At 40.1% G+C, this 14,190-nt stretch overlaps 1 protein-coding gene across 5 annotated transcripts in view; it reads left to right on the top strand.

The window, feature by feature from the left end:
- cacna1ha (calcium voltage-gated channel subunit alpha1 Ha) overlaps positions 1–14,190 on the top strand; it is a 62,536-nt gene that overhangs the window by 29,695 nt on the left and 18,651 nt on the right. For all 5 annotated transcript variants that reach the window (XR_015853448.1, XM_088358285.1, XM_088358282.1 and 2 more), the window contains 8 exons: positions 8,026–8,137; positions 8,547–8,680; positions 9,246–9,343; positions 10,203–10,362; positions 10,946–11,270; positions 11,646–11,738; positions 12,965–13,203; positions 13,271–13,794. Coding sequence is in view for 4 of the 5 variants with exons in the window: in XM_088358285.1 (XP_088214411.1) it covers positions 8,026–8,137; positions 8,547–8,680; positions 9,246–9,343; positions 10,203–10,362; positions 10,946–11,270; positions 11,646–11,738; positions 12,965–13,203; positions 13,271–13,794 (1,685 nt within the window). In the remaining variant the exon portion in view is untranslated. The remainder of the gene's footprint in view (positions 1–8,025; positions 8,138–8,546; positions 8,681–9,245; positions 9,344–10,202; positions 10,363–10,945; positions 11,271–11,645; positions 11,739–12,964; positions 13,204–13,270; positions 13,795–14,190) is intronic.

Genomic DNA, 14,190 nt, shown 5'->3' with positions numbered 1-14,190 from the left:
TGCACATGACTTAATATGATTCTTTTAATCACTGCCATTCTTCCTCTTTATCTACGGCCGCATGCATAATTTATTGAAATTCAAATTGGTCTGACCAGAGAAAAAGAGCTGTAGCTATATTTTGCTAGTTTATACGTCGAGGTACCATCGGAAAACATAAATCGTGTATTTTGTTACACTTCGGGACATAAGTGCACATGCAGCAGGAGGCTGTCAAGTTGGGTTGTAGTCTTCTGTCGGGTTTCCTCAAGCATGTGGCAGCCCCCTTAGACAAGAGGAGAGATAACGATGAGGAGGAGAAAGGAATGCTGAGAGCAAGTCGATAGGGATGGTGGCCTTGGTTTGCTTAAGAGTAAAATGAAAGAGATGAAATAATGGCGGAAAAGACTGAGCAGAATATAAAAATGCAGATTTTTTTTTCTGGCTTTGCACTTCAATAAAAACAAAAGTGTTCATAAGGATGATGAACTCTTTCATCTTCAGTCCAGCCATTGTTTTGCAGAATTTTGAAATTTTTCTTGAATACAAAGAACCCTAGGGAATAGTATTTATTTATTTTTTCATATTTCCCACATTGTTCTGCACTCCACTCACAGCACAGCTCCAAGTAGCTCATTAATAAATAGAAGAATCATTAGATGGATGGATTTGCTTTAATTGTGTAGCAACAGTAGATGAGTTAGAAATTATATTGAAAATGAAATAATGAATTTCCCAATAATGTCAAATTGAATCTTGGGCTGCATAAATGTCAACGGTGACGCTTGTTTTTGTTGCTCTTCTTCAACCAATCAAGAGACAGATCTGAAGAAGTGTTGATGAAATGATATTTGACATTTGACTTTTTACAACAATGTGTAGAAATTAGGTCAGACCGAGGCAACAAATAAAATCAAGCCGTAGCGTAATATATTATTATACTATTTATCCCTGGTCTTGTTAAGATCTGATTGCACGGAAGCTTTTGTGACCAAGATTGGTGCAATCTCTTGTGCTTGTGTGATGACATGGTGTCACTAGAGATGACTATCTGACTGCCAGCCTGGTGCGTCAGCTTGCAGCATGTAGAAGTGGATCTGAGGCTGTCTGCTGCTACTCACAGCAACAGAGTGACTACTGTATCTGTTTCTATGGAAACCTGACTCGAGACACACTTGTGTATTAAAAAATCATTTGACTCGCCGCTTTTCAATGCGCAAGTAGTTAAATAACACATGCATGTAAAATATAGATAAGTTGTGTGCAGCAGTGAAGTATCATCATGCATATTTTACTTTTTTACATCTGCAAAGACTTTTGATATTAGAGTTTATTATAACATAAGAGTCATGTATTTGACATTTGGTGTTTTTGCTCCTAAACATCATGGCGGTATAGAGTTAAAAAAAACAACAACACACATTTAATTCAGATTCACATAGATATGTCCGGCAAAGCACTACTTTTGTCTAAATGAAGCTTCTCAACTCACTTCAACATAGTGTCTTCCATGCGTAACTGACTCCTCATGCAGAATTTTTTTTTTTTTAGAACTGGCTGGAGATGCTACAAAATGGCAGCAAAGCACTACTTTTGCCTCATTTTATTTTCTCCAGTGTTTAATAGGATAAAAGGGGTGAATCCAGGACTCTTATTTGCATAGCTACTTTATATGAATTTGAATTTTGTTACTTTTTAATTTATTTAAATCCACTTTCACATCAGGTAATCATCAGGTAGTCACGGCAATCAGAGTAACATGTTTACCCAGCTCGGATATTAACCCTTGTCCTTCCTGTGCAGCTGCCGTCATGTTTTTTTTTTTTTTTTACTGACCACATTGGATACATGAGTAATGAGAAATATTATGAGATGTAATAAAATATCATTTTCAATCAAATAACAAAATAAACAAAGCATAAAGGGAAAATTGATTACAATTATTATCACCCTAAATCTATTGGGGAAAAAAAAATCACATAATTTCCCTAGAATGATTAACCAGGCAAGTTTATTAGATTTTTCAGTCCAACTACTTGTATCAGTTCATCTTCCCTCCCGTTGTGCTTTATATTTGAATCTAACAGACAGTTCAACCCTGGGCGGTGCTGAAATAGTGTTTCTTTAATTGAGATAATTCCATGTACCATAATTAATAACAATTACTAGGCTTGTTGTAATTTCCCCTTGGGATGTAGATTGTAATCAACACCTGCTGGTTTGAGAGAGAAACCCCGCAAAGACTCTTGAGGGAAAAAAAAAGTAGACAGAATGCAGTTTTGTTTGCAGAGTAATCTTCTGCAAGTGTGTGGTTTCCATGGTAACTCAACCTGAAAATATATTCAAATTCAATTATCCCTTTTTACGGATACACTACTTGCCCTTCACTGCCCCGAATATGAAGTGCCTCCTTTTTATTATTTTTTTTTAACACTCTGCTGCTCTTCCTCACGTTTTCCAAGGGGAGTTCAGTTGTGTGAAAAGTGATTCGGAACAGGAAGTTGTCTTTGCTGCACACATTGAAGCTGAAAGCACATTTTTACTAATTTGTCCAATATTTGCGTGTGCATGTTGCTGCGTGGATGAGTGCGATGAAGAGGAGGTGTTTTGCAGCTTGGAGGAAATAAGCGGAAAGATTTTTGAGAGAAAAAGTGTGCTGCAGTATTGCAATAGCCTGCGAGCATCGAGCACAGTCAAACTCATTTTTGTCACGGTCATAGTTTCCCTCAGGACCATTATGATGTCATTGATATACAGTTCATACAGTATAGGTTATTAGTTTTGGAATGAGAGACTAGTAAAAAAATAATTTGAAAAGATTAATGGTAAACAAATTTGCTCATACATCTCTCAATAAGTTTCCTACTGCAATCTGCTTTTTTTTTTTTGTTTGCGCACAATTTTTATTTCTTTCCCTCCATCATCTCATTAAACCCGACGACTGCTTAGTTATATAAAAAGCAGATGTCTGGGTGCAAATGTACACACCCGCCCCATGTTCTCTAATGGGATCAGTGTTTACATCTTGTTTAACGGTCTAATCTGACACGTCAGTGTGTTATATTACCTTTAATGGCAGCACAAATAAAAAGTAAAAAAAAAAAACACGGAAGTGAAAAATGACTTCAAGCCGTTACTGTCGTATAGCACTCGGCGCCTTAGGAGTCCATACAGCTTTTTCAGTAATGTGTTTTTTTACAGCCTCGCACTTCATGAAATGAAAAATTGTAATATACAGCAGATGCTTGTTTCAATAATTTCCTTGTGATTAAATTTTGTCTTCTGATGCTCTGAGGTGGTTCCTGGAATGGAGTCAGTGGCTTGGTTCTTTTTATATCCTTTTGGTTTGAAAGTCAAATCAAATATGTTGTTAAATAGTTTTGCATTATGGGCTAAAAGCTTTTGTATTAAGACTGACATATGATGGGAGACGACATTATATATGATTGTGCAACGTCTAGACGGAAAATGTAATAAAATCCGTGAAGCAGTTCAGATTCAAAGCTGATGTCAGGTTTTTTTTCCTTGAGTAGGAAAAGTCCACAAAGCTAAGAAGCCTTCTGCTGCGGTGATTCATTGGGATCAATTTCATGGATTAGTGGTTGCTTTATCTACAATTAGGTACTGATTTTTCATTGTGTTTATTTGTGAGGGACTTTGAGTGTTTTGTTTAATTTTAGGTCATTAGTGTGTTTGTCATAGAAAAAGGCAGAATTTGAAATGAATATTTATGCACATTTATTTACTCACTTTTTATTTTCTTTCCTTCCTCTCAAACCTCATAGCTAATTTCTAATGTTTTTTTTGAGAATGTATTGATTCCAAGATATAAAACATATTCAAGGTTTACTTTCAAACAGCTTATTTATTCTTGATTAGAAAATAATATGCCTTAAACCAAAATACTTTAATATCAGGGCAGTGCAGAATGTTTTAGTACTGCGTGTCCCTCATGTTTTATTGTCTGGCACAGCTGGACATTTTTCTCTTTTTTTTTTTTAAATAATATATAACTACACCTGGATCATGCGGCTCATGTTTCCGGAACATACAGTCCTATAAAGTCCATTTGTGATGTTTTAATTGCTCCACTTTTCAACCCATTTCCTACTAATTCCCCGAAGGCATATATAAGAATAATATTTTTATCTTTCTGAGTATCTGATGATGTCACTCAGTGACCAAATAGCTGGATAATTTTTCTTCCTGCAGACCTATAATAACAATACACTGCTAATGATTCTCAATATTTCTCTCATTTAACATATATCTTCAATGAGCCACATAAGATAATTGCTAGTGGAACCTAGCCAAGAAAAAGAGCAGTCAGCAGCATCAAACAGATATGAAACACATTAAAGTGGTGGTGGGGGGGGATATTTGGTGGTCAGCACTATAGTGTGCAATCCCCTGGAGAGCTGTGTGGCTCCTGAGCAACGATGGAAATTCACTGAAAAGCCTGCACTGAAACAGCAGGAGCACAATTTTCAAAATTAGGCTCAAGCAACCCGAGAGTCCCATGAAATATTACAATTTAATAGGATTAAAAGAAGCCATCTTTGTGTGCGCACGTGATTGCCGAGAGGAGGTTAGAAGAAAAATAAAGGGATGGACAGGAGACAAATAGATGGGAAATGGGAGGAATGTGATTTTTTTTTTCTCCATCCTTTCCCCTGACAATTGTTGGTGAGAAATTAGTTTAGAGAAAAGAGGACGGCAGAAGAAGAAAACAGAGGGTAGAAACTATCCGAATATATAGCCGCTGCTATGCAGATAAAAAAAAAAAAAAATCCCTCGACAAAGCCACAAAAAACTCTGCGTTCCTGTCCTCAACTCTCTCTCGCTCTCTCTCTCTCGCTCTCCAAGTGTGGACAGTTTGGACTGCGGCTGGTTACCTAGCAACCGGAATCCTGTGGAAACTGTGTCAGACGCAGAGAGAACATAACACAATCAAAGAAGCCTTCCTGATCGCTGTAATCAGTCAGAATGTTTATGTCTGACTGTCTTCTTTGGTAGTCATGTTGTCACCATGACAATACATCACATCATTTACACACGCAACACCTGATAATCACTAAATTGGATCTCCAAGAGTATTAGTTTTAAATCCCGTCAGGTATGTCGTCTGGTTTGTTCTAAACTTTTCATGACACAAGAAATCATTTAAAAGGCGGTGTAAATATATTTTCAAGTTCCATACAAGTCTAAATAGAAGACTTTTCTCTTGTTGTATGAACTGAGTGATTGGATTGACGAGATGAAGCTCCGCCTCTCATTTCAACATATTTACTTGACATCAGAGCAATATTTTTATTTTTTCGTGGCAAGTTTATTATTCTGCCATGTAGACCGTGCGCCTCTCCTGTGCCGAGTTGAAAGAGAATGAGAGGAGCTGCTTCCTTAGGCCCGGCAATAAAACATATACACCCCCACAACGGCGCAGACGCCCATTTGTCACTGCGAAAATACCAAAAGAAAGAAAATTCCACCCTTCAGCACAGTTAGACAGCTTTTTTCACTAGACTTGTTCTTGGCTGGAAAATAGTCTGGCTGTTAGTCTTCAACTTTACTGCAAAAATATCACATTGGAGCCAACGACTCAAGTTCGAGCTGAACGCCTGATTCAGGTGTGTTCTGTGTGTGCCACAGTACAAGGGCAGGCCCCACCAGATGCATCTGCCCTATTTTTGGCTTCCTGTATCGCCCTCACTCGTTCTGTCCTTTCTTTTATCCTCTTTGACATTTCCAACTCACACATTCACGTCATCTGTCATTTAGTTTAAAAAATGTAGAACAAAAACACGAGAGGATCAAACTTGCAGCACAGAGCCAAAGAATGACAGAAAGGGAATCCTAGTGTAGAAGTGCGTCACGCCTGCTTCGGTTTCCTCTCCGGGGTGTCGCGGGCGAGGCGGGGAGGTGTGAGGATGGGGATGGAGAGATGAAAAGAGCCAGGTAGGTGACGAGGGACAGAGGAGCCAGTTCAGGGACAGGCTGATTTATGAGCTTCCGTTTCTTGCCATCTTTGGGGACTTCTACTCTGGGATGAGCAGATATGAAGCTGCGTGTACGTCCTGGCCATACTGTTGGCGATCACAGATTCTGTCTGTTTTTTTTTCTTGTGAAGTTTTCTCCTTGGTAGATGAACAATGATCCAATCACAGTTGACTCTCTTGAAACATCACCAGGAGAGCGGAGGACCTTGTTGATAGTCCTGAAAGGACACAATGAAGGAGGAGGAAAATGTTTTCAGAGCGGGAGAGCATGGAAGGGAACGCAAGCTCATTAGCGGGAGAAGGAGGACACGCAGCCTCACATGGTCCGATGCCAGCTGCTGCTTGTCGGATGAATCACAATGTATTCCTCTGAGATTGATCTCATCAACAAATTAGTGATGGGAAGCTCGAGCGCTGAGTTGAACACGTTGCGTAACTTTTCCCAACTGTGATTTTTCTGCCCGTGATTATCCTTTTAAGATGAGAGAAGCTATTTTATTAATTCGCTTTTTTTGTTGTTTATAAAATAAAAGCGACGACCGGATCCGAGCTATAGGAGTGTGACTATGTCATTTCATCCCATGCGATTGAGTTTGCCCTCTTCTAATGATCGAGGGATGAACTGGAGCGTGGAAAAAAAAGAAACAGCGTAGGGGTGCAGTTAAATGGATTGCAGAGGAGGTGCGAGGAAAGGAAACCAAGCGGGGTTGGGGGTGTAAAAAAAAAAAAGATCAGAAATCCAGGTGCTTGATGGTGGAGAGTGAGAAAAGGGGTTAAAGGTGAAAGTCAAGCTAAGGTGAAACGAGTACAATATCTAGTTGACAGTATTTTTTTTTTTTTAGAAGCTCCAAGCTGGAGACATGCAGCTCTATAAAGTTAAAAGTGGACTTTGTCAGGTCTTAACAAGCACTTTGTTCTCTTTGTAGTTGTCTTGCCGTGTTCTAAAATGGAGCAAACAAGAGCTTTACTGTTATTACTCAGCCGCAGTCAAACAACAACGTGATTCTTTGTTGTCGTCACTCAGCAGTCTTTCGCCGTTGTCTACCGACTCAGCTCTGCTCTCTTATGTATGTGCACCGACGCTGACCTGACAGCTCAGCTGGAGCGGGCTTAGCATTTGATTTTGTGTGTCTGTGTGTGTGTGTGTACTCACTCTTTGAGACCTTTCCAGTGTTATATTGTATTTTTGCACGTGTGTGTCAAAACGTTGGTAAAAGTGTTGCTGTTGTGTCTCATCAGCCCCCGTTTGTGTGTGTGTTGTGTGTTGTGTGTTGTGTGTTGACATCCCATCGGTATTGTGTAGCAGACAACCCCAACGGACATTTAACATCTATAGCCGTCAATGGGAGTGAATGAGTAAAATGATGGCCACTCATAAAGTGGTTTACCTTTTGGTAAATTAACTTTTTGTGCATCTTTAGAAATATTAGTTGCTATAATAACAGGAGAAAAAATCATGGTGAACTGCTCTTTGGCACAGAACTAATTTGTTCAGATTCTCCGAGACACAAATCGACCATAACAAGCAAGAAAAGGAGCGCTTAGTGGTCATGCATGGCTTCCCTTTGAGCTTCCACTCTAGTGATATCATTTTATTCTCAAAGTTGTGTATCACATGCAGATATAAATATCTGCGAAAAAAAAATCCTTTTATTGTCATGTTTGTGTTTTCTGGTTATGGCTAAAAAAAAATGGCCTCAATGTTCCAAAACAGTAACCCGACACATTTAAAGGGAAATTTATCGTCTGCAGAGATTCAAAAACAAATTAACGGAAACAGCACAAGGGCAGCAAATGACTGAAGCGATTCTTTAAATATTCTCATTTTTATTCAGCTAAATCCTTCATTTGTGAAGGAGCCTTTGACCTTCCATTTTAATGATGTTATTTTTCTCCTAGCCTCAACATATTGTTAATGAACACTGACAAGATGGCATCACTTTGACACAATCGCTCCATTTCACAATTTGATTTAAGATGAAGTTGTAATTTATCTGTATTTTTATTTGTATCACTTCCTGCACGTTTGAACCTTAACTCCTTCCCGTACGTGGTTCGAGCACGTGTCCATGTTGGTGATCCTCCTCAACTGCGTCACCTTGGGGATGTATCAACCCTGTGAAGATCTCACCTGCTTGTCAGAGTGGTGTCGCATACTCAAGGTTTGTTGAAAAAATCCAAAGTGTTCCCATAAAGCTAAAAAATAACTTCCAGAAGAATCAATATTCTGTCAAGTCTAAATTGATTCACTATTTCCCCCCTGTATGGTTGAGTTTAAATCATTCCTGAGCAGTTTAGTGTGACTGTAAAGAAAATAATGTCCCATTTTGGTCAGATATTACTTTCCAATTCTGCCATAAAAAAAAAGAAATAGTGATTATATATTAAACTGGCTGAAAGGTAATAAAAAATCTTTCACACTTTATTTTGAAATTTCCAATTAATCAAAGCACTGATAAAATGTCACAAAGTTGGAATGAGTAAAAATAATAGATTTTTTCCAATAAATGTAAAACAAATTGCTCTTTTTAACGTTATTTTTTTTCTGCTCTACGTCTGGTTTCCCTTCAGGCATTGGACGACTGTATATTTGCTTTCTTTGCGGTGGAAATGATCATCAAGATGGTGGCCCTGGGGATTTTTGGCAACAACTGTTACCTTGGCGACAAGTGGAACCAGCTGGACTTTGTCATCGTCATGGCGGGGTGCGTCTCCCGCAATGTTTTTCTTTTATGCCCGGCAAATTTTCAACTGTAAACCACCCTGTGAGTCAGTAAGCGACATTGTGTTGTCGCTATGTTGTGTGAATTTTTTACACACAAAAGAGAAAATGATATAAACAGTTTTGAGCCCTGTGGTTTATCCACATGACTTTGTATTTTTTTTTTTTTTTAAACTAAGCCCCCGAGTTGTATTTTTAACTACCATATTTTCCGCACTATAAGGCGCACCTTCAATGAATGGCCCATTTTAAAACTTTGTCCATATATAAGATATATACATTTGGCCCGCAGGCTGGACTTTGGACCTGCCTGCTGTAGTGGCTCAATATTGGTCCATATATAAGGCGCACCTGATTATAAGGCACACTGTCGGCTTTTGAGAAAATTGGAGGGTTTTATGTTGCGCCTTATAGTGCGGAAAATACGGTACTTCAACACTTGCATGTCTTTTTTTCCTGCTAATCCATAATAGCAACATTATCTTAGTCAGCATGTTTATTTTTTAAGTGCATAAACTAGAAAAAAAAAGTTGGATCTGTGCCCTTAGTGTGTTGGAGTACTCTCTGGATGGACATAATGCCACTTTCTCGGCCATTCGTACCGTTCGAGTACTGAGACCTCTACGGGCCATCAACAGAGTCCCAAGTAAGTCCTGGTAGCTCCGTGATATTTCATACAGGATATTTTTTTAATCCTCAATCTGCACTCGGATTTTTCTTTTCAAGCTATCTCATCATCTCATGCACATGAAGATTTGTTTTTAGTCTGTAGGCAGCGAACGTCCTACCTGCAACCTTTTAATGGATCCAATAGTTTGCCTTCGGGACAATCTTGACTGCAGCCATGGAGAATGCGGCGTGAAAATTATATATTGTTAAAGCCATGGTTATGTGTGAGCTCCCTGAAGGGGGTTGGGGGTTGTTTCTGGTTTAGGGTGACATATAGGTTAGCTCGTGCTTTGCCTGCAGCATACTCAAGGTCAGGGTAGACACAGACAGGCACACTTCCACCCGAAGGACCCAAATGCTTGTTTCCTCAAAGGTCCACGCAATCCTTACAGATGTTCACCGCCCGCCCAGCCCGTCTCATTTTTCATTGTTTTCAATTGCCATCAAGAGATCAAGAATTCCCAGCCCTTAGCCACCACCGTCTTTGTTTGATGAGAACGTGCCATTATTAGGCAGATTTGAATATGTATAGTTGCAGTGAGTCATTTGCGGGACTGTAAGATGATAGATGGGCATGAATCAAAAATGAAAAGAATCACATTTTGAATCGGATGCTAACTGCATGTGACAGATGAACTTATGTAACACTAGCCACAAGGAATTTGAATTCACATCCCTCAGGACAGAATTATGTCAAACTGTCACATTGCCTGTTATCATTGCATGAAATTATTTTGGCCCTAGGAAGTCGAATAAAATAAATTTGATCGGCATAATCTGCAATTTGTATGTTTATGTTTAAATGCTAATTTAAAATCTTGTTTCTCACCTTGTAGGTATGCGGATATTGGTGACGCTGTTGTTGGACACCCTACCGATGTTGGGAAATGTCCTTCTCCTCTGCTTCTTTGTCTTTTTCATCTTTGGGATTGTTGGGGTCCAGCTGTGGGCGGGGCTTCTGCGAAACCGCTGCTTCCTGGACGCTGATATCAAAGAGTAAGTCGCAAAAAATATCTCGCTCCTTCGAGGCTGAGCGTAACACCTACAGCAAATTTTAGAGAAAGCTATTTTATCTGGAATATGGAACAAGGAGTCAACGCACTCTAGGAACCTCTTGACATATGTAGACAAATTGTTCCTCAGGAATATAACATGTCAAAGGTTCCTCGCATGTTCTGAAAACATGATCATAATGTTCCTTCAATGTCTTTAACACCTTTTTCCCTTAATCTCAGTCAAATTAAGCCAAAGCATCAATATGAATAATTTGTTGACATTTTCAGTTTATTGTTGTACTACTCTTTAGTACCGTATTTTCCGCACTATAAGGCGCACCTAAAAACTTCCAATTTTCTCAAAAGCCTTATAATCCAGTGCGCCTTATATATGGACAAAGTTTCAAAATGGGCCGTTCATTGAAAGTGCGCCTTATAATCCGGTGTGCCTTATAGTGCGGAAAATACGGCATCTATCATTTCTTTCTTGGCTCAATATAGAACTTGTGGTAATTTATGAAGACCTAAAAATGACTAGAACTGGATTGGATACTTGACACATTGCAATTTCTATTTTTTTCTAGAAAATACAATTTGGATATCAGTCCCTACTACATGACAAACGATGGCGAAGACAACCCATTTATCTGCTCGGCACCTCGTGACCACGGCATGCTTCGCTGCCATGACATTCCGGCCAAAACCGAGGCCAACGCCGAGTGCCAGTTACCGGCGCTGGACCAAAGTTCAGATCCGATCGGAGGAACCCCTACTTTGGGAGGGGACAATGGAAACAGATGTGTTAATTGGAACCAGTACTACAACGTGTGTCGCCCTGGGGAGTACAACCCTCTCAAGGGAGCTGTCAACTTTGACAACATCGGCTATGCTTGGATTGCTATTTTCCAGGTAAGGCGCACTACACATTTAATTTTTTTTTTTTTCCTCGTGACATTGTTGCACGGCCGGTTTAGTTTTGGCTGTAATGTGCTATGCAAGCTGAGGTGTAAAAGGTGAGGTGTGAGTTTATTATCGCCTCGGCTGAGCTCAGCCGATGATTTCAAGTGTCAGCATCCCAAATACTCATTAGTACGCCGACTCCACCGAGGAGCTGTGTCAGTCCTTTTGATGTATGCACACAAATATGTACACACAAATACACACGTGGTTTATTTGTAACACACAAAACAAGCCGAAATAATGCATCCAATGCACATTTAAGGTGCGTTTGTGTATATTCATGTTAATGACTGCTCCTCTCTTACTTCTCTCTTTCTCAACCAGGTCATCACACTGGAAGGATGGGTGGATATCATGTATTATGTCATGGATGCTCATTCATTCTACAATTTTATATATTTTATACTTCTCATTATTGTAAGTAACCACTTTCTTTAAAAAATACTTCATGTATCTTGAAATGTGTTGTTTGGTCACAATTTTGCCATAGCAGAGCTGACGGAAGTATTTTTGAATGTGTTGCCTTTTGGAAAGCCTCAAGTTGTTTAGTTTGATCCTGGCTGGATCTGTTGCTCCATTTTGGTATCCAACCCAAGAGAGGGGGAGTATAAATCTGCTCAGGAGAGAGCTACACTAGGTTTTTGGTATTTTTGAAGAGCTATATAAAAGGAAGAAAAGGGCATTCTGCGCCGTTGTGGGTATGAGCACAGCCGACTCTCATTCAATAATTGTGCAACTGCAAGCAAGTCTCGCTTTTACCTGTAACCAAGACCGATTCTAATTCCATTCCTTTTTTTTTCTTACACTGACAGGGTTAAACAAAAACACCACGATATGAGTCATGACTTTAGAATTACGGTTGTAAGAACAAATCCTTAACTGAACTCGGAGCTTGAATAACACAAACACCGAACTCAGCACTTACAAAAGTACTCCTGCAATTCTTTAATAGCATTCATTTGACTTGGCTCTGTATTGTCGGCATTATTGGGGTTTTTAGTTCTCAGCCAATTTGCATATGTTTAAAATGTTGCTCCCGGAAGATGTGCTTGTGTACTAGCGGTTCACTTTTTCTTTCTAAAACCCCAAATAACCTTTCTAAGCGCTGCTTTGAGCACAGCTTCTCCCCTACTGTATCATGTGCTATTCTATCATGTATAATTTCCCTTATCATGCTTTTGTGTAGGTTTTCAAAGATCCTAGCTTAAGCGATATTTTGCGCCGCTTCTATGAGCTTGCTTGTCTGCCTGTCGTTTGATGTCAAAGTGCTCATTATGCATTTGGAGAATAGTTGGGGAAAATTGGGGGCAAGAAAATAGGCTGTGTTAGGGATGCTGATGATAAATTATAGAAAATACAGAGAACGCATGAAACATTTCTTTGTCCTAGTTTTGATCTGTTAAATAAGCATTTTGATTGATTAACTTCCCGTTCAAGACGTATCCTCATTTCCGAGGTTGATAAGTTGTCAGTTTTATTATCGTTATTGTTTAGCTAAGCTCCCTGAATGTTAATTAAATGAAGCCCTGGTATCAGTTGTAAAAGGTTAATAAAAACATTCTTTTCATAATCCACAGGGAGTGAAATATGTCTTTATCGACTTTATTATCAAGGTTCTTCTTTATCTTCACCTCCCCAATTAGGTGGGATCTTTCTTCATGATCAACTTGTGCCTCGTGGTCATCGCCACCCAGTTCTCCGAGACAAAGCAACGGGAGAACGCTCTCATGCGGGAACAGCGTGCTCGCTTCATGTCCAATGATTCCACGCTTGCCAGTTACACTGAACCGGGTTCATGCTATGAAGAGATGCTACGCTACATTAGCCACCTTTACCGCAAGTTGTCACGCAGACTGCAGAGGATATACTCTGGATGGCACAGGTCAGATACGGAATGTAATGTTGTGTTCCAGAACTTCCAAAACAAATGTTTTTTGTTTCTTTACCAGTAAACGACGTAAAAAGGTGAATCCTAACGGCAATGGGGGCGGCGGCAATAGCGCTGGTAACGCACACGGTCACGGCTCTGGCAGGGCCCCGGCTCCGAGTAGCGCTTTGTGGTTGAGGCCGATACACAACCTGCTGCAGCACCATCAGCACCAGCACTGTTCTCAACCCAACGGGGGGCAGCACACGAGCAGCGTGGAGACCACGGAACATTTAGCCGAAAAAGGAGGAGCCACAGAACTGGAGATGAAGTCCCTTCCTGTTAGTAAAGGAAGTCGGAATGGAAATAGCAGTGGCGGGAATCAGTTGGCTGTCACCCAAGGCATGGGGACCACGCTCAGGAGAGTCAACGGAGGGATGAACTACCCGACTATTCTGCCATCATTTGTGTGTAGCTACAGCAGCAAGACACCGCCGCCTCACGCCCAGCAAGGTGGAGGCGGTCCAGATCAGCACCCGCCAAACCACTCGACAACCGAACAAACGGAAAAACTCAACAAACTCTACCAGCTTGTCGGACAACACGGTAAACAGATACACACTCACAGTTATCGTTAAATTCATTTAACTTAAAATATATTCTAGCGGAAGCACCTTGGCATCACATCAGTTTCTCGTTGATGAAGTCAGTTCATATCCAAAATGCCAACCTTATCTTCCACCGCCGTGAGACTGTGGTCTGAAGCTCCCAGACAGCAATTTCCTTTCCAACGGGGTCGAGTCATCGTTGTCATGCCGGAGCTATGAATCCTCGGGTGGCTCAAAGTGCATTTATTCATACCCACACCTTAATCGTGACACTTTTGGCTGCTGCTCAAATAGTAATAAAAAATTTAAGACACTGGCTTTCAACATTGGACTTCAGAAGTGAAAGGCCGATATCATTATATGACTGATCATTGCAAAAATTTCAATCAGAGCG

Source organism: Syngnathus floridae, chromosome 17, assembly GCF_059516105.1.
Source record: "Syngnathus floridae isolate MCC-2025c chromosome 17, RoL_Sflo_1.0, whole genome shotgun sequence".
Classification (NCBI taxonomy): domain Eukaryota; kingdom Metazoa; phylum Chordata; class Actinopteri; order Syngnathiformes; family Syngnathidae; genus Syngnathus; species Syngnathus floridae.
Note: the sequence above shows the minus strand (reverse complement) of the source record. Positions and strands in the feature narration are given on the sequence as shown.